Source organism: Momordica charantia, assembly GCF_013281855.1.
Source record: "Momordica charantia cultivar OHB3-1 chromosome 1 unlocalized genomic scaffold, Mcharantia_2.0 BLBB01000001.1, whole genome shotgun sequence".
NCBI lineage: Eukaryota > Viridiplantae > Streptophyta > Magnoliopsida > Cucurbitales > Cucurbitaceae > Momordica > Momordica charantia.
In genome coordinates, this window is record NW_028275157.1 from 18,973,358 (window position 1) to 18,994,055 (window position 20,698).

Consider the following 20,698-nt stretch of genomic DNA (forward strand, 5'->3'; position numbering starts at 1 on the left):
TTTTTTGCTTCAATTTCAAATTTCCTTAGCCGAAAGCAAACAAAATTGAGTGAACTGTTTTCTTCACTCCAGACCTCTGCTTTTTTTACTGTCCAACACTCCCAAAAGTTGTTCAATCAGTCAGAAGAAGATGAAGAAAATGGTGCAAAAGCTTCAACATTTTTTTTTTTAAAAAAAAGAAAACAATCTCACAGGAAAATACCCCCCAATATTCCCAACTGGTCAACTGTACATGAAATTAAAACAAAAAAGAAACCTTTGAACATTACGACCATAACATTAAAGAAAAAAACTAAACCTAATCCCACCCAAAGAAAAGAAACGACATCGCAGGTACAAGAGCCCAAGCTTACTTGTTTGGAATCTTTTTCCTTTTTAATGATAGACACTACCAACCCCAACTAAGTTGTTGTTCAGATGCTAAGGAGATCCGGTGGTGGCTGCTGCTGCTGGTCTTTTGTGTTCTTGGTTCCTGTTGTTGGAGGCTCTAATACGGCGGCTGCTGCTGCTGGTGGCGGGGGTGAGTTGGTGAGTGTTGGGTCTCCCTGTTTTGAACACGGTGGCTGCGGAATCTCCGATAGGATTTGGATTACTTCCCGCATTGTCGGGCGCTCCACCGCCTGTTCTTCGACGCACAGCATAGCGACGTAGAAGACATGCATCACTTCGTGAAGAGGGACGGAGGAGAGCCTTGGGTCGAGGATTTTCACTACCTCTTCCTTGTTTGAGTCTGTCATTTTTCTAACCCATTGAACTATGTCGACACCGTCTCCGAATTCCCCAACGGGCTTCCTTCCGCTAACAAGCTCCAAGAGGACAACCCCGAAGCTATACACGTCGCTCTTCTCATCAACCTTGAGCGTGTAGGCGTATTCTGAAAGGAAGAAAAAGGCCAGACAAAAATCTCAAAGAATCAGAACCATCGAATGTTTCCTTCCAGAAAACTAACAATTTCACACCATTGATCATCCTACTTTGGACTTTGGAATTACATTTACAACTTTCAACACTGTTTTGAAATGGGAAGCAACCAATAATAGATTACATGTTGAAGAGAGGGTTGTCACTCAGTAGTAGTATGCAGTCAAAAACATTATCATTCATGTCCTTGCAGACCTGACCAGCGATCACCACTGATGTTTTCATGGCACAGAACTTGAGCCAACTTCTTCTCTTAAAATCAAGCTCCCAGTCAAACTATAGATCATATTCATATATTCAAGGGACAGACAAATAAAGCTAAAACACTTTAAAATAAGAGTTAAAACGTACGTAAGACTCGAGTCCTCTGATGTTATAATTTAATAATATTTGGAAGAAGGTTGACATTGACAGAGAAAATTTAAAGCTTTGAATCATACCTGGGGCAATATATCCATAAGAACCAGCGATGGCAGACATGCACTCAGATGTGCCGGAATCCTGCAAGAACTTGGCCAGGCCAAAATCAGCAACATGAGCTTCAAAATTAGTGTCTAGAAGGATATTATTTGATTTCACATCTCGATGAACAATCAGTGGAGAGCAATCATGGTGAAGATAACAAAGCCCTTTAGCTGCTTCAATTGCTATCTTATATCTTGTATCCCACTGCAAGTGACCTCCCTTTTTGCCATGAAGAACTTCCCCCAAGCTCCCATTAGGCATATACTCGTATATCAGAAGATTGGTCTCATGGTTTGAACAAAAACCCAGTAACCTCACGATGTGCCGGTGCCGAATCCTGCCAAGAGTTTGAATCTCAGCGTTGAATCCATGGTCGTGGGACGACCCACGGCTCATCGCGGGCAGCCTTTTCACGGCGACCTGGTCGCCGCTTGGCATCGCCCCTTTGTAGACAATTCCAGCGCCTCCTTTTCCAATAATGTTATCCTCCTTCAAGCAATCGAGAACATCGTCTACTGTAAAATCTAGGCGCTGGAAAGATGTTAATTTCCAAGCCCGGGACTCGCTGGCTCGCTTTAGCGATCGAGCTTTAATAATGGCGGCAACGGCAAATGCTATAGAGCAGAGGAGCAGACCAATAACAAGGAGGAGTTTAAGGGAAGCAGAGAGGGGGCCCTTTACATGTTGTTGGTAATTGCTATTGGAAACCCCATCTTTGCAAGGTCCTAAATATGGGCCGCACAGGTCTGGATTGCCCAAAAACGATGTGTAATTGAAGTAGCTGAATTGCCCACTTCCTGGGACTAAGCCAGAGAGGTTGTTGTATGAGAAATCCACAGAGGTTAAACTCTGCATACTGGCTATGGAAGCAGGGATTCCGCCGATTAAGTGGTTTTTTGAGAGGTTAAGGTAATTCAATATCCTCATACTGGTGATTTCGTTTGGGATGTCTCCTGAGAGCTCGTTTCGGCTGAGATCGACGAAGGTCAGAAGCTTGCATTGGCTAATCTCCGGTGCGATTGAACCCGACAGCTTGTTGTTGCTGAAATCGATCTTCGAAAGCTGCTGTAACCTCCCAATTTCGGGTGGGATTTGACCGGAGAATTTGTTTCCGTCGAGGAGTAGTTTCTGGACGCCGGAGAAGTTGCCGATTGTCGGCGGAATCGACCCGGAGAGGCGGTTGTTGGAGAGACTGATTTGGCCGAGATTTACTGAGATAGAGTCGGTTATTGGGAACTCTCCGGAGAGGAAATTGTCCTGTAATTCGACCTGAGAGAGCTTCGGCAGACTCAGAAGGCCCTTTGGAATGGATCCATTGAGAAAATTCTCCCCCATACGAATGCGATTAAGCGAAACGCATTTGCCTAGCGATTCTGGGATTGGACCAAACAAGAAATTGCTCAATGCGATTAAAGTCTGAAGCCGATTACCGTAGCACATATCCGGAGGAAGAGTTCCGGTGAGCTTGTTCGAAGAAAGATCCAAAATCTGAAGCATTCCGTTTTTGCCCAGGTTCTGTGGAATCGATTCCGTGAAATTATTCTCCCATAACTGCAACACCTCCAGTTTTGGCAAGTCGCCAATAAATGAGGGAATCGCCCCGTGGAGCTTGTTTCTAAACAGATTCAACAGCGTCAAGTTCTTGAGCTCGGCGAATGAATCAGGAATCTCGCCCACAAGCACATTGTTCGACAAATCCAAAGATTTCAAGCTTCTCAAGCCTCCAATCTCCGGCGTCAATGGCCCAGATAGCGCATTGACTTGAAGAAACAGCGTATCCAGGTTTTGCAGCTTTCCGAGCTTCGGAGGAATCCGGCCAGACAGTCCACAGTTGGCAGCGTCCAACCGAACCAACTCCGACAAGTTCCCAATCTCAGCCGGAATACCGCCGTCGTAGGCGTTGAAGTAGCCAATGTAGAGCTCCCGAAGGTTCGTCAAGTTTCCGATCTCAGGCGGTATTGGGCCACTAAGTTCGTTACCAGAAACCGCCAAGTACTCCAAGGCCTCCATCCGACCGACCTCGGGCGGGATCCGGCCGGCGAAGAAATTCCCCCCAAGGTGCAAATGGCGGAGGCTCAACATTTCGGTGACCACAATGGGGAAATCCCCGGTCATATTGTTGTTATACAAGTCAAGAACCTGCAGATTCTGTAGCTGCGAAAGCCGCGAAGGGAAGGACCCATCGAACACATTATTCGACAGATTGAGGTAGCGGAGAGTAGAGATTGAAGAAATCTCCGGCGGGATAGGACCGGAGAAGTCGTTGAGAGCGAGGGAGAGATTAGCGAGGAAGCGAAGGTGGGCAACATCAGGGGAAAGAGAACCGGCGAGGCTGAGGCCGGAGAGGTCGAGGGCAGTGACGTGGCGGCGAAAATCGCAAGTAACCCCAAACCAAGAACAGTGGGCGGTGGAGGCGTTCCAGGAGGAGAGGGAGGATTTGGGGTCGGCGGTAATGGAGGTTCTGAGGTTGAGAAGGGCTTGGTATTCGGGAACTCGAGCGGAGAAGGAATGGTGAATGTGGAGTTGGAGGAGACAGAGGAGGAGGAGGAGACGCATTTTTGAATTTTGGAGTTGGATTTCTCGGTCGCTGATCTTGATTTCTGCAAAAATTTGCAGAGTTTGTTTTTAAGTGGAGAGAGGAGAGGGAAGCTCAGTCTCAGTGAGAAGAAGGGGAAGGGGAAGGGGAAGGGGAAGGGGGGACCTCAATAAAGCGAATCATGTCGCACATTTTACATTTGATTTTTTTTTTTTCTTTTCCTTCTAAATTTAAAAGCTTTTTGACTTTATACTTCGTATCTTAATATATATATATATATATACACGATATTAGTAGCTCCATGGTCTAGAGAAGTTATTAAATACTGAACTCAAAAAAATTATATCATTAAATGCTAAGATGGGTCTGATAGAAGGTATCACTGCTCACCCGTATTCTTTTAGTAATTAATCAAACATCCATGTCAACATGAATTTAATTTGATAATAACTGATATTATGTTTGACTAAAAAATCGTGAATCCAAAATATTTGATAGCTCAATTAATTAAGATGTTATAGTCTTGATCAAAAAGTCAAAAGTTTGAATCGGTTGAATTAAAAACAAACAAATAATTATTGTAGGCATGTCTTTAGTTTTGAATGAATTTTGTTTATTTATGTTTTCTATGCTGCTAATTATAGTTAATTTGGAGCCCAGTACGTAAATTTGAAATAATTGCTTAGAAAAAATAATAAAATCGAGAGGATTTTGTTACGCTTTATATAAGCTAAATTTGATCTCAGCTGGAGAACTTATTTAAAAGAAAAAGAATAATAAATAAATGAGTATTTTATTTAATATTAGATCGCAAATTAGAAAGTGAAGTTGTAAAACATGCTTAAAGAGGTAGAGTAGACTAATGAAGCTCCTGATTTTGGCAATAATTGCTTTATTTGGATTGTATGATATCTTCCATCTCCTTTCCAACGAGTGGGTAAAAATAAAATTAGTGGAGTTGGTTGGTTGAGTTTATTTATTTATTATTTTATTGATTTTTCTTAAATCAGAGTTGTTAAGCATTAAAACACCTTAATCATTAACGGCATTTTCTTCCGGGACATTCTCCTATTTTTCTTTTTCTTCTCACCTCATTTCTCAACTCAATTATATACTTTAATTTGATTTCTTAAAAGGATATATTATATTCTCGTCAAAGAAGAATGCATGTGATATCTAATTTAATTAGATTATTATTGTTATTGGTTTCTTAAAACTTGTATAACATTTAAAATAATAATAATAATAATAATAATAATAAGCTATTCTTTAAGGTGGGAAATAAATTGAAATGATTATTAAAAGATAAATTGATATCATGGTAGGAAATTGTGAAGCAGTATTGGAAAGACGCCGAACTTTTTGAGAGTTTGAACGACTTTTTGGTTACTGCTACCGTCTGTGACCTACTTTTTAAGTTTTAACTCATTATATGATATGATATGACTACAGTCCAAGCAATAAGTCTAACGTATTTTTCAAAACTAAACTTGTTCGCCAGTTTTTTTTTTCTCTGTTTTACCATGTAGCTCATTTTTAACTTTCTACTGTACAATTATTGATAAGTTTTCACCGCTCTTAAACATATAATAAAATTATTTTCTTAACCAATTCTTATATTTAAACAAACTATATAACAGACCAAAGAAACACAGGAGACATAATATTTCTAAATTTAATATATTAAAATGGAAACTTTAAAACAAAATAGTTATTAGATTGACCCCCACTTTTTTTTATTGAAGAATCAAATGAGAAGTTAAAGACCCAATATCATACCAATTTTGTGATAAATAAATTTATCCCAGCTAGATAATAGTTCCGTTTCATTTTTTTTTTTTTTTGTTTAAAAACTATGTGTGGTTTCTTACCATTTATTTATATATCTTTTAATCTTTTTTTAAATTACATTGAATTCTTTGCCAAAATCATAATGGAAAATAAATATAAATTTTGGTTTAGATTTTGAAACCATTTTTCAAGAGTAGAAAAAAAAACATGGAAACGAAGATGGTGTTTATAGGCTTAATTTTTTAGAATGGAAAACCAACGGGTCTTATCTTTCAAATTTTTCTTATGACTTTAAGAATGTTATATTTTTTCTAATTTTCATGAAAGCAAATTAAAAAACAGCACTTTGGGATATATCTTTCCCTAATCAAATCTATTTTGAAATTTAGTTTTTTTTTTTAATTGGTAAAAATTAGAGTAACTGTATTTTCCAATATAGCAAAAGATTGAAATGGTACAAAACTCAGCACCATCTAAATAAAATCCAAGTGTACTAATATAAAACGATGTTATATTAAAAGAAAAAGTGTTGTTATTAAATTTATGTTATGTAGTTTAATTTCCCAATATCACATTAGGAAGTCCATCTACTACATCTCCAAAATAATTCACATCATTGTATTTTTATTACTCATCTACGTTAATGACAACAACAAAAAAATATGTCAAAATCGTAGCAACGAAACTGAAATTAAGGTAAAGTAATAAAATTAGAATAAAAAAAGAGTATTTTACATGGTAGTAAAAGAGAAGGAGAGTATGGAGGATTGCTTACCCGTCTCTATATCTCACATTTGAAGAAAACATGATTTATGTTCGTATTACTGTTTGACGAGATAACTTTCGTTCTAGATTCCAACCATTAACACTTGATCTATAAAGTGTTGTTTGAGCCTTTTTGCTCTAATACCGTAAGATTTACGTAGTTTCATCTCAAACTCGATTAATGTATGTCGTTATAATTATTTGTTAGATCTGTTATCTTTTATACGTGAAATTCTTAACTTATGTTGTATTTTGCAACCTATTTATCTGTTTTTGTTGATTTATATGTTATTAGAGTATTTCTGACAGATCCCTTTGTTTATTTTATTTTTTCATTTCTAACCCACATCTTTTTTTTTTTTTTTCCTTACAACATACCTCTAGCTTTTTTCCAAGAAAGAAAAAGTAAACTGTAAAAGTGATGAGTTATAATGAAACAGGGTAATAATAGTGGTGGGTTTGTGTGTTTTACGGATAAGGTTGGTCAAAGTAAAACACAAACCATGTTTTTTGTTAACAGACCACGAGACGGGTTATTGTCGCTCAATCCAATTTCTGTGTCTCCCACTACACCACTCTCTCTCAATTCTTCATTATTATTTATTAATTAATTAATTTATTTATTCCACCCCACTTAAATTACTCTTTTACCCTCCGTCCCCATACCCTACAACTAGAAGCCACAAGGGCCGGGTCACCCTAAACCCAACTGTAGAGCCTTACGGGACATCGCAAGCCGACAAAGCCGACCCAGATTGGTCCCCCAATATTCTAAAAATTTATAAAATACCAAAAATGACGAACCAGTCCTTCTCTTTTGCAGTTTTCAGGACGAAGAAAACGACCACATACTGTTGCCCTTTCCTTTTCTAAATTCCGATTTACCCATGATATCATATCCCTTTCTCAATCTTCCATCTTCTTTTTTTTAATCGCATTTCTAGAGTTTAATTAGTAGAATTTCGTTATATGTATATCATGAATAATTTTGTTTCTCTAAGATTCTTATTCGTAGAGGGAGGTGTTTTGAATATTGTTGAGTTTGTAGGAGAATTATGATAAAAATAGAATTTTGATAGAAGGAGAGTTTGAGATAAATAAGACTCAAAGAAAACAGATTTAACAACCAAAACTCTCTTGTTGATGTGTAAGGTATAAGGCATGTCATCTTTGAAATTTGATTTAGTTTATACTTATTGGAATAGGAATTAAATTCCGAATATTAATAAAGGAATAAGTAACAGTTACTATAATGGACGAAAGTTATTTTATCAAGGTGAGCATAGTTCAGCCGTACGTAATTGACATATCTCTTCAATTAAGAGATTGTGAGTTCGATCCCCGTCGGATAAAAGAAATCGGTGAAGGTTATTTATTATTGTTATTATTATTTTTTGGGGAGGGGGAAGAAAAATGTAAAATGATGATTGATGGAGATCTATGGGAATTGAGAATCCGACATCATTCAATATATGAATTCCCTCTAATGTTGGGTTTACAGACACCTTCATTTCCTACCGTAACAAAAAGGTCATTCGGATTCCACGTCCTTAACCGTAATTTCCACACCCCATATTAAATTTTCATTCAATGACATTCGTTTTTCTTTATCTCTTTTTCAATAGGATGTTTTTTTAATTATTTAGGATTTTAAGTTATTACAAAGATGGCAAATTTCAAATGGATCGAGTTGAACTTCAATTGATCGTGGTAGTAAGATTACTTTGTCACCTCTTATTTAAGTCTAGATGCTTTGTCCCAACCCTTTAATATAAAAAAAAATTATAACACAAAAAAAAAAAAAAGTTTCTTATATATCCCTCCATACTTGTACAACGGTTCACTTTATCTTACAAGAATGATATAGAAGAACTCATTTCATGGACTACATTCGAAAGCTTGCGAAAGATTCCACACACTCTTCGATGAGAATCACTTTACAAGACGGTCATGTGCCGTTGGAACCTCAAATCCTAATTTTTCGTAATTTTTTTAAAACTAGTAGGATGAGATTTCATGAAATTTTAAAATAAATTACTGCTTTGACATTGGCATATTTTATTTTTGTATTAAAATAAATCAAGAGTAGAAATCGATATTAGTAAATTAATTACTTGATTTTGGCATCCTAAGCTCGAATTTATATTAACTTAAGATGTATGATGAGAACTAAAATAGAAATGTGGAGGATGGATGGAGATGGGATGTTTGACCAAATTTATGAGGGTTAGGTGCAGATTCCGAATTCCGGGTCGTTAAGCCGTTCCGTTCCGAGTTCAACTCAGTTGAAGGAGGAGGGAATATAATATTTAATAAAACAAACAAACACAGGAGTGAGGAGAGATGGGGTACAGATAGAGATCTTCAATATTCAATTTCACAAATCAAAATCAAAATCAAAATCCCAATACCCCCTCCTCCCTTTTGAATTGCATGAGAAGAAAGCAAAACAAAAAAAACCCATAATCCAAAGCTCTTCTCGCATTATAATTTCACACCACAAAACACGTTATCTCAGTTTGCTATTCTTTATGTCTTGGGCTGTGTACATTTTGTCCCCTCCCTTTCACTCTCACTCTCTCTCTGTGGCCTGCCCTCTGAATTCACCTTCTCATTTCTCACACAACAAAACAAAACTCAAAATTTTGCTTTTGCTTTCAGGTAAACGACACTTGAAATCCGTTTCTCCAAGTTTAAGCTATTAGATTTACCCCTGGCCCTGTCCTTCGCCTTCACCTTCACCATGTGCATCGCCCTCTGCCTGCACATTGCACATTGCACATTGCACATTGCTTTTTATGTCCTCGCATACCCATGTCTTTCAACTTCCCCCTTATCACTTTGTCTGCTTCCTTGGACCACCACCCTTAAATTTCCTGGCCCGCCTCCTCAATTCAGACACACACACATTCCAGATTGTTTAGGATGCATATTCTATACTAGAAAAGAGGGAACTCTAATGGTAAATATTGAACTGCTCCCCTTGAGTTAACTAAATTCTATATATATATATATGCTTACAAGTGAAATGTTGAAATGTTCGAAGATTAGGAATAGGAATCCGGGTTTTCTTTCTGGGATGAAGCAAGAAACACAGCTCCAGCGCCAGACCCACCATGAGAATGCTCCACTATCACGTTGTCTGAGAGTTCATTGCCCAGCATTTCCCATATGCTACTATTCAGATAGTTTCTAAATACTCTGTAGTGCTCATAAAGCCCTCCTTCCACTGTTACTATGTTTCTCTTGTTTTCAATTCTACCCAGTTTCTTTATGATCCCCACAATGCCGGCTCCTGCCAGACGGGCTGCACGTTCTGAGACGATGTCGCACACCTCAGCAACAATTTCTCTTGCCATTGGAGTAGAATTAGTAATCTTGCATTGACAGAAAATACATAAACCAGTGAGCAAGACAAGTTAATGCATGCTTTGATATCAAGTAGACATTAATTTGGCTTGTAGTAGGACTTATTGGATATAAATCTGAAAGGGAAAAGACCACATCAGCCCGATTGTATGCTGATGGGGTGACGGAGTTTCTTAAGTTCTGTCCCGACCAAGTGAAACTAAGGGTCTAAAAGGAGTTAGTGATCTGATCCATGTGGGAGGGAAAAAGTTGTTCATTGTTCAATGCTTAAATTATCCTCACCCCAAAAATTTCTTTCAGCTTTTCGTTGACTAGTTCTCGATCTTCTGATGTATCCTGATGCATTGCAGCCATATCAGGTGACCTATAACAAAATCAATATAAGACACATTGTCAATGGTTGCCACAACCACGATTTGGTATTTTCTCCTCTTAAGATGCAATCACAAAAATATAGTAAACAAAATTTGGTCCAGTGTAATCACACCGATATAGCTAGCTGAATTCAGTTTTAGGACAGAGAGATCCTCAGTTATCCCTCTTTTGCATTGTTTTCTAAACAATGACTTTAGCTATTATATAACTGTTGAATTGCAATTTTACAGAAAGATATGTCAATACCTTAATAGATAAGGAGTCATAAGTTTCGGAGGAACGGAATCCCCAAATAGTGCTGTTTCTTGTGCTATTTTTACCAGGACTCTTCTCACAATCTCTCCCAAATAGGTTCCTGATATCAACTTTTGGAATACCTGAGATAAAGCGAAGATTTGTTAGCCAATCTACAATGACTTTAACCACAACTAAAAGTTGTTATTTCAATCAACAATCTGCCATACCCGAGTACCAGGCTTCAGACTTTCAGAATCCAGACAAGAATCAAACTCAGTTATTGGAAGGTGCGATGAACAGAAGTTTCCCCACTCCATGCTGATTCCCTGCGATATAAGAACATAATTAGACTGATCTTCAAGTTGCAAAACCAATTAATTATCGACTAATCTAACTAACCATCTCACTTGACTTTGGTGATGATCCACTTATATGAGCAAGTTCTTTTGCAGATTCTATATAAGCAGCATTCGTGCCCATGCCTAAGGTTATAGCAGCCACACTGTCTCTGCAGTAGTATCTACCTCCAGCTAAATTCCCAACGGTGTCATCCACCTGCTCGGGAAATATCGTAACTAGTTTTTTTAAATGGAACTTTTGCTTAATATATGCAGCATTTCCGTTCCAGCTAACAAGAACATTTAAAATCCAAAAATGGACTGCATAAAGAAGCTGCATACCATTGCAAAGACACGTAGGTTCACACCATGTTTATCCAAAGCCTTATTGATGTTTTTCACCATGTTCATTCCAACCTGAGTTCACCACTATATTATAAGGTTTCAGCCAAGTAGGGAGATCTTCATTCATCACATTCCATCCATAGATTAACAGTAAGATTTAAAATGTGCGCATAGCAATAACCTCAATCTGAATGATCATCATAAACTATTGTTGTCCCATAAAAATAATTAAGTATGGCCCGTAATCTATATACGCGAGAGATTCCAGAGAGATGGGAATGATTATACTTAACTGTGTCATCAGCAGAGAAACTATTCCATTTGATTACATTTCCCAATGAGGCCGCTGCATCGTCCACTGGATATGATAATGTAAAACCCAGCTCCTTCCTCTTCACCGGTACATCTCCATTCTCTGGATGTGCTGAAACGAATTTTGCAACCTCCCCAGCAATGAAGTCGAACAAATCCTGTTCCCCAAAAAATTCAGATAAAACCTTGCGGCGAATTTGGATAAAAGGGAGTTCTCAAATTCTAATTCCTGAGGTGGGGTGCAATTAAATCACGATTCAGTACCAAAAGCTGAAATAGGAAAACGAACCTCAGAATTACCATTCATCACATTGGAAGGGATTGAAATCTCCTCCCGGTGAATATCAGAGATTGGCGCGTTCTTTCCACCAAGCCGAGCGCACAAAATCAAGAAATTAGTTCCCCGCAAGTTTACCCCATAATAGAAACCTTCCTCATCGCTGCCACGCAAATTAAAACATTAAAACGAAAGTCATTAGCACTACCTATCACAATGCATCTCGAAAAGACAATGGCAGCAAACAAAACAGTACCCATTGGGGAAAGCGCCGGCGTAGGAGACGAGCATTTTGAGAGTGCCATTGCCATTGGCTACATTAGATTTAAGCGAAGCTCGCATATCGGATTCCAAATCGTCGGCGATCTGCCACAGCTTCGGGACTGGGGTCGGGCAGTCCCTGGCGAATTTGCGCAGAATGCGGTGCGCTTGCTTCAACTGCCATTCTTTTCTCCGCTTCCACTTCCTGAGCGCGGCGGCCGCCACTACCAGAGTGGCCGTTGTGGCCAACGCCGCCACTACAACCTCCTTCCGCATGGTCATGGCTGGTGTTTCTCGAACCCTGATTCCTTCGGAGGGGATATAAAATTAGGGAGTTCATTTTGGTCCGGCGGTTAGTTGTGTTCATTATCTCTCCCATCGCCATGGATCAAGAAATAACAGAAATCCGTTATTGTTGAACACTGAACGCGAATTATGGACGGCAACGGCCGATCGCTACGCCGTCGGGTGCTTCCTCTGGCCAAGCTCTACACTACACTACCGATTCGGACACGTCGCGCGCCTAAATTGGAAATTTTCTTTTCTTTTTAACATTATATAATTTCTGATTTTCACAGTATCAATTTTATAAATTAATTTATTACTATTTTTTTTATTAATGATGAGTAAAACAAAGTTAAGAAAAATATTTATGACGATGGTAAAAAGATCAGAGATGGGAGATAATTGAATTTAGGATGGGGAGTACAAGTTAAAATGGAGAAAAGAAAAGTTTTTCTTGTCATTTCAAGGGAGATTTCCTACTTCCACCTCACAGAGGCCCAATAAGATTTTGTTGGGCCAACTCGTAATTCTCAAGCCCAACGCCAGTGCAATTCCAATTCGTCGGCCTTCAATATACAATTATACATATACATAGTAATTAACAGAGACAAAATATTTTATTAAAAACTAACACTAATAACAGTTTCAAAGTTTGAGGGATCCTTAGACCTACTTGCTTCTATTGATTTTTTGGGAAAAGAGTTGTTTTATGTTTTAAAGCATCTGAAATACTTATTTTTGGACCCAAAATAAAAGGAAAAAAAAAAAAAGTTGGACCCAATTTCAAAGTTTGCACAAAAATTTGTAGGTAATTTATTTTTGCATATACTCACATATAAGCTCTCTCACTTTTCAAACTTCAGCTCCCAAAAATCAACTTTTGCTTCATTTCTGCTGAGCTACAATAAACAACCCTGATTTAATAACAAATTTCGTTCTTTAATCGTCGTGTGTCCAAAATGGAACTAGTTGGTAAAAATTTAAATCTAAGAATAGTCTAAAGAAAATGTTTCGAAAATGTCTATAAACACGTACTAGTGTAAATGGTTAATTCGATAAATTGTTAATTCGGTTTTGATTTTTTATCATTGTATTTTTTATAATTAAAAACCAGAGATTTTTTTCCTATAATGATGTGAAAAGTTTGGGCAATTTTTAGTCACCATAGAGTACTAGTCTCGCTCCAATAAAATGGGATCACCATTCACCCACCCACCAAAAAATGGTCAAATTCTAAATCAAAATTAATGTGAAAGGTTGAGGTTTCAATCAATAATGGACTCTTTTAAGTCTTTATATTCTACATCTCTCATTTTTCCTTTTTCCTTTTGGCAAATTTTAAAAAAGAAAAAGAAAGACTAGACATTTCAATGATCGCTGAATGAGAATATATATGACAAAACATCCTCTTTTACTTGGGCAATTTCTTATCCTATCATAATGGTTTTTTGTTTCTATTTCTAACATTTCAATAATATGTTCTTATTTATTATTATTATGATTATTTTTGCTTTTGGGGTTCACATGCAATTATAAATTATTTCTTTCTATCTTCAACAGTTCATCTATTCAAAATTTTTTAATATTCCAACTTTGAAAAGATATTATTAAATAAAAAGAGTTTAGTTTGAAATAAAAATAACAAATGATCAGTGGTGAAAAAATTATCTTTCTTTTAAATTGTCGTATTTTTATATAGATTTATAAAAAAAAATATAGGGACAGTGACAGATATGACAAAAACATTTAATAAAATTAGCAAAATAGCAACTATATTTAGTTTTTTCAAATATAGCACTTAAAAAGAATGGAGGTCTAATTTTAAAATGACAACTTTCTCAAATGATATACATATATAATATATTTATAATATATATGACTACTGATATATGTATGTGATATATATCTAATGTATTAATGATATACTATTGATATGAGTATCTGATATACTACTGATATAAGTGAAAATTTTTACTGTATTTGAAAATTGTAAAAGAAATGCTGTCCACCCCAATTTCCCAAAAGTATATTATATGGTCTTTTAGAACACATCTAAAAATATTGACTTATTTTTCAATTTTTCATATAGAATTTTAGGCAGCTATACCTAGTTTCCTTCTTTGTTCAAAGCTTGTACAAATTAATTATATTGTAGAAAAGAAATGTGTTTATCCATACATGGAATTTGTATCATGAAATATTTCTTTGTTATGATTCATTTAAGATATCACCAAATCAATTTGTCTTTTCTGGAGTAAAATTAGAATTAAACATAAAATATTCAATTTTTTTTATTTATATTTATTTTTAATATTAACTTATTTAAATACCTATTTATATTTATATAGATATATATAAACACATACACTTAAACTTGAGATAGATCATGTAACCTATAGCTAGGAGACAAATGGGTATATAAAAATGTGTAGAAAGTAGTTGATCAATTTCTAAGCCAGCATGGTGTGGCCATACTGTTTAAGATCACATAATCCTGGCCTCAGAATATCACGAGGATCACATAATCTTTGGTGGGCCAATGGCTGTCTTAAATTCTTGCTTATCAATAATATAATCATATTTTATAATATAATTCTCCAATTTTAAGATTAAATTATTTCAACGGTACCTTCTTAATGTCATTGTAGATTTCAAATTTCCGCTCACATTATTACAATATTGTAATGATAAAAAAAAAAGGAAAAAAATTGATCATATATATATTTCTGAAAGTTTCATTTAGTCCATTGGTATAACAATTCCCGCTATGGGTAAATACTATAAATTTAAACAAAAAGTTAATCTAAACTTCTCTGTGTTGAACTAAAATATAGAAACATAGAGTAAATACTTTTGGACATCTCAAAAAATTAAACTAATTGAATTGAATTGAACTTTATTTTTCTAGAAAAAGTAATTAAATCAAATACGACAAATTTAATTGTTTCAATAATATATTGTGATGCTCAACAACCTATTTAATTTTCTCCTTATATAAATACATACGTTTTCCAACTGCAACATTCATTTCGGCAAGAATACGTTCCCATTCATATGAACACACACACGCCCATACTCTTTGTTTCTTCAATAATGCTGAAATATGACTTGACTTGTTAAATTATTAATTAGTAAATAATTAGATGTCACATCCCATATAAAACAAAACCATACAGATATTATTTATTTTAGAAGTATAAAATAAAATATTCCTTAAAAGGAGAAAAAAACATTACATCTTTAAAATCCGACATTACAGAGACACAAATGGCCCTCCAAAAACCAAACCTAAACCCTAGCAAGAGAGAAACCGCCTGCAATTACAGAAACAAAGGAACCCCATTTTTGGCAGAGGGAAAAAAGGGATCTAGAAGAAAGAGGTGACACATAAAAGTGAAAAACCTCTAAAAAAAATGTTACCCCTCTGAAATGGGTGGTAATTAATTAATTACAGGCCCGAGAAAAAAAGGGCAAAAAGGGGAAGAAAAAGGAAAGAAAAATTCAAATCTCAATCTTAAACAAAAACAAAAACAAAGGATTATTGCCTAATTTTGCGATGTAATTAGATGAATTCCAGCAGAGCCTGTCTTAGATTCTTCACAACATCCTCCATTGACATGCAAAATCCAATATCCATCTGCGCATTAAAATTCAACAATAAATAAAATTAAAAAGCCGAAGAAAATCAAAAAATGGTCTGAAATGGAATAAAAAAGTGTTAATAAATTAAATTACCTGAGCGACAATGGTTATATGGAGCTGAGAATGGGCAAAAGGCAAGGCAGTACTGTTGAGGATTGTCAAATTAAGGTTCTCTATTTTGTTGTGCAAATACGAGAGACAACCTTTGCGTTTATGGGTGTGGATTCTTAAGAGAACATCCTTGTTTGAGACCCTCGCTTCTATCTCCGGAACTGGCCCTCCGCTGGAATCTGTGTTCTCCTCCGACGATGACACGTCATCGTCGGAACATGACAGGCTGGATCTCTTCACGTACACCGTGGCAGCTTCCTCCGATATTTTGGATGCTCGTTCCTCCGCCTCCTTCAGCCGCTCTTGAAGCTCTTTCACATATCTCACTGCTCCGCCCAGGATAGAAGCTTTGTCTATCTGTCACCCAAAAAAAAAAAAAAAACATCCAAATTTAGAACCACCAATAGAAACAAAGTTTTACCATATAAAAATGTTGTCTTTTTTTTTTCTTCTCGGCACCACAAACATGAATATGGAATTTAACCTCCTACGAATAAGACACCTGGCCTTAACTAACTGTTCGACTATAAAAATTGTGTATTTGTTGATGAATTAATATTACTATTGTTATATATTTATAAATGAATTAAATTTTTTGAGTTCATTGTTATTTGATTGATCAAATTTAAAATGGTATCCGATTTAATGATGATTAAGAAATATACCTTGTTGAGGCCAGGGATGAGAGCTGAAAGAGCAATGAATCTTTGGCTGAGCTTCTCTCTGCGCTTTCTCTCAGCTATGACATGTTCTCGAGCATGTAAAGGATTTCTATTCATAGAACCAGAAGCAGCCCTTTTGGTTCCCTGCCCATTTCTGCTCCAACAGTACCGATTATTCTCTTTCCAACTACTCTCTGAAATCAGCGACGAAAAATTTAAATTTCTGTCGGATTCAAAGTCCATCTCGAGCTTGGGTTCGACGACAGTGCTAGATTTGGAATTCGAACTTTGGAAGCAAATTATATGGGAGGAGGAGGATGACGAATCAGCCTTTGGAGTTGGAGCAAATATTTGGCAATGGGCGCCGTCGGCGGCGGCCACCTTCAACTGCTTTGCCGGCCTCTCCTCCACCACCGCCGACGGTCCATAATCATAAATCTCAGCCGCCGTCGCCGTCACCGTCCCCGCCCCGTCACTCTGCTCAAATTTGAACTCATCGAACGAAAATTCAAAAGGGTCTATCTGAATTTCATCGATGAAGGCAGTCTCCTCCATTTCCTAAAAAATCAAAAACCCCCATTAGAAGAAAAGTTGAGTGAATTAAATAAAATGTTAAATGTAACATTTTTATTTATGAGTAAATTTGGTAATTACCCATTCAGATATCCATCTCGCTGATGAGATCGACTCCATCACAGCACTGAACTGAATTAGATTATAAAGCAAAAAAAAGGATGAATTGGAATATTGTTGATTGTGAGAAAGAGCCAAAAGTTGGAAGATTTATAGGGCTAAAGAACACGGTTTTTGTGAATGTCGCACGTGTGAAAAGAGTGGTAGAGTCAACTTTCGGGTTCGAATTTTGGTCAATGGATCTGTGAATTCCGTCACGTTTCGGCTCTTTCTTTAACAAATGTTACTTTATTCATAATTGTGCAATTTTGTAAAACCTCGGGTCCTTGTTTGCAAACCGTCGGATTTATTTTATTTCAATTTTGAGTAACTGCCACAAATTAAATCTGATGAGGTAGACTCGATCGTCAACATAATTCACCCACCAACCTTCTTACTACACCCCACATTTTTCGTGTGGGGTGTGAATGTGAGTGTACTTTGAGAAATTTTGTTCATTTCGTGGAAGGAAATATATTTTTATTTACTATAATACCCTCTTCAATTTCAGATATCTCTTTTCAGAATTAGGAGCTAAAAAATTAAAGGATTAAAATCACATTGGTTTAAAACCCTGGATTAAAATCATGTTTATTCTGTTTTACCTTTTAAATATTTTGATTTAGTTCCCAACTTTGCATAAAAGTTTGTTTTATTTTTGCAATAATTTGTTAGAAATTATTTAAAAGCATGACATGTCAGGTGACCCTCTCACTAGAAAACATGTGTTCAGGTCTCAATTCAAACAGATCGAAGATGAGATGCACTAGACAAAATCACCTCTAATTGACCTAAGAAAAGTCCACATCGGCGCCGATCTGAAAACATGGATGCCACTAACATTGAATCCTCTAAATAATAGAGTACTGAGAGCACTGGAATCACAAGACAACATTTTCCAAACCTCTCCTATAAAATGTAAGAGGTACATCACTCACAAAGATAAGTAATTTTTACACAATATTTACTAAGTTCAGATTGACACTAGTTTGGACTAAGTGCTATTTAAGCTTCCGAGTCTATGTGGCAGCGAACACCATACTTGTACAAAGTTCTATTTGTAGGTCATCAACTCGATTGATTAGACGTCTGCCTCGAATAAGAGGCCGATTTGTTGGCATCCTTCAAAATCCTACATCAACATATACAATATATGTTTAAAGTTATAAATTATCTTTATTGGGAAGGTTTTGAGTAAGTAAATGAATACAATTTTTTATTAAATACTTAATTAAAGATTAACTTAATAAATAGATTTGTTTTTTTTTTAACTGCAAAGCTAAAAAGCTATAAATGGAAAATTAGAAGGAAAAAGAAAAACCTATAACAGAACAAGATTAAAATTCAGATTATAGAATATATTTAATACCAGTATGAACATTAGATTAATTGAAACAATAAGAAACTTCCACCTAAGCTTACTTTATTTCATACATGGAGGCAACCTCCCATTAAATTAGTGGGAGTTTAGGCACGTGGAAATTGAGGAACCAGACACGAAGGCGCTGCAGAGTCCTTAACTCGGAGGGTCGGAACCCGTCAGCGTTAGCCGTTAGGGCATTGTCCTATAGGATTAGGGACTGGCAAATACGAGGATGGTCCCCACGTGACTCACCAATCACAGCATCCCACGTAAGCGCCTGCCCACCTCATTTCATCCTAATTAATTACATTATCATATTGTTGATATCAATTTCAACTTTAAGAAAGAACTAAATATAATAATTCAAGACTAATGAAACCAATTAAACTAAAGATTTTATTCTTGTTTTGTAATGAGACAAATCCCATTTTATTATTAAGAGTGAAAGCCTGCATATTGATATAATAAAAGTCTCCTGTCAAAAATAAAACTCCATTTGCATTTGTTGTGGAGGGTAAAATTCTTTTTCCATAAATTATTTGTAAACATTACACACCTGGTTAGTCTAATTAGGATAATTCACACAACTTTAATTAGTATCTTCCGATCCTTAGCTACCGTATCCTAAAATGTTACTAAATATAAAAAATACAAAAAATAAAAGTTTAGAACAACCAAATCTTATTTTAAAAAATAATTACCAAAAAGTTGTAAGGGAAACCATATAAATTTGCAAGGAGACATCAAATCGGTGATTATAAATATCTTATTCTCATAGTAGGCTAGAATTGATGTATAACTTAACTAGTTAAAATCTTAACAACTTGTCTTAATATTTATGTTTGATTTATTATATTGATAAATAAAAATATAATAATCTGGATAAAGTATAAGAATAATTACACATAGGATTTGATAAACATATAACTCCAAAAATAATAATAATAATAATAATTTTGATAAACGTCTGATATGTACTTGTCATATTAGAAATATTAGAAAAATCTAATTATGTGACAGGTACGGTTATCGATTTATTAGTATTGTATTAGTGTCATTTTCTTTTACATGTAAAAAGTTGAAAAAGGATAAAATAAATAATTTTTTAGTAAATATTTTAATATTTTTTGTGTACTCTCACAGAATGCAAAGTATTATTATAATATGACAAAAATATTAATTTTTTTTAATGGGGGTTTAATCATTTATCGTTCAATATAGGAGTTTGATCATCTATCTGATGGGGTTTATTGCCAGTAGTGGACCCATGCACGGATAAGGATAATATATATTCAAAATCATTTTTATATGAAGTTGAGACGACAATAATACAATATAAAATGGAATTTTAACAATTAAATTAGGAGATCTTTGGATTTTATCATTTGTTATATATTCTTTAAAATTAAAAAAAATTATGATTTTGTATAATATTGGTAAATCTTTTACATTAAATAGCTGAGAACTATTTTTGACCTAGTCGTACTTTATATAATTTAAAATTTTTAAACAATACTCCTAACAATTTAATAATGATAGTTTATACTTATTTATTTTATTACTTTTTTAAAAATTAAAAATAAATTGAAAAGGAAAATTAAATAATGTTTATGATTCAGATATATATATTTTCAAAGGAGTTTATGTTTTAGAATTCAATCCACATTTCAAAGAAATATATCAAATCTTGCTCAAAGACAAATATCTCAGAAAAATTGTAACTTTCTACAACGTAACGGAGATCCAAAAGAATACAATTTTTTTCCAATGGAAAAGAATACAATTTTTCCTCATGCCTAGAGATGAAAAATAAATAAGATAAAAGATTTTATTTTATTATCTTTATCATTATTATGGAGATGTGAAAATTAGAATGATGTATATAATTATTAGTGAATTCTGATTGAATTATGATGATCAATTCACATTTATTCAACATTAAATTCGATGATTGAATAAAATCTTGGTCAT

General features: G+C 35.2%; 3 protein-coding genes across 5 annotated transcripts; all 3 read right to left on the reverse strand.

The window, feature by feature from the left end:
- Positions 1–131: 131 nt before the first annotated feature.
- On the reverse strand, positions 132–4,098 carry LOC111005559 (uncharacterized). 2 transcript variants are annotated; one of them, XR_015790317.1, is made up of 3 exons: positions 1,362–4,098; positions 1,046–1,197; positions 734–874 (listed from the first exon to the last, which is right to left on the reverse strand). XR_015790317.1 is itself a non-coding variant. In XM_022277091.2 (2 exons), the coding sequence occupies exons 1-2, from the start codon at positions 3,940–3,942 to the stop codon at positions 414–416; spliced, it is 3,042 nt and encodes a 1,013-aa protein (XP_022132783.1). In that variant the 5' UTR covers positions 3,943–4,088; the 3' UTR covers positions 132–413. The 2 variants fall into 2 exon arrangements, 1 of the variants encoding a protein (XP_022132783.1); XM_022277091.2 differs by lacking the exon at positions 1,046–1,197 and having other exon boundaries at positions 132–874; positions 1,362–4,088.
- Positions 4,099–8,935: 4,837 nt separating this feature from the next.
- HKL3 (hexokinase-like 3) lies at positions 8,936–12,508 on the reverse strand. Of its 2 annotated transcripts, XM_088117875.1 has the most exons (10): positions 11,988–12,508; positions 11,744–11,894; positions 11,436–11,612; positions 11,140–11,214; positions 10,859–11,014; positions 10,687–10,785; positions 10,469–10,599; positions 10,130–10,211; positions 9,500–9,855; positions 8,936–9,366 (listed from the first exon to the last, which is right to left on the reverse strand). In XM_088117875.1, the coding sequence occupies exons 1-9, from the start codon at positions 12,272–12,274 to the stop codon at positions 9,526–9,528; spliced, it is 1,488 nt and encodes a 495-aa protein (XP_087974001.1). In that variant the 5' UTR covers positions 12,275–12,508; the 3' UTR covers positions 8,936–9,366; positions 9,500–9,525. The 2 variants fall into 2 exon arrangements, with proteins under 2 accessions (XP_087974001.1, XP_022132457.1); XM_022276765.2 differs by having other exon boundaries at positions 8,936–9,855.
- A 2,934-nt stretch (positions 12,509–15,442) lies between these two features.
- On the reverse strand, positions 15,443–17,431 carry LOC111005773 (transcription factor NAI1). Its single transcript, XM_022277401.2, has 4 exons — positions 17,347–17,431; positions 16,696–17,250; positions 16,013–16,387; positions 15,443–15,914 (listed from the first exon to the last, which is right to left on the reverse strand). Exons 1-4 carry the CDS (start codon positions 17,383–17,385, stop codon positions 15,840–15,842), a joined length of 1,044 nt encoding a protein of 347 aa, XP_022133093.1. The 5' UTR covers positions 17,386–17,431; the 3' UTR covers positions 15,443–15,839.
- Positions 17,432–20,698: the final 3,267 nt, after the last annotated feature.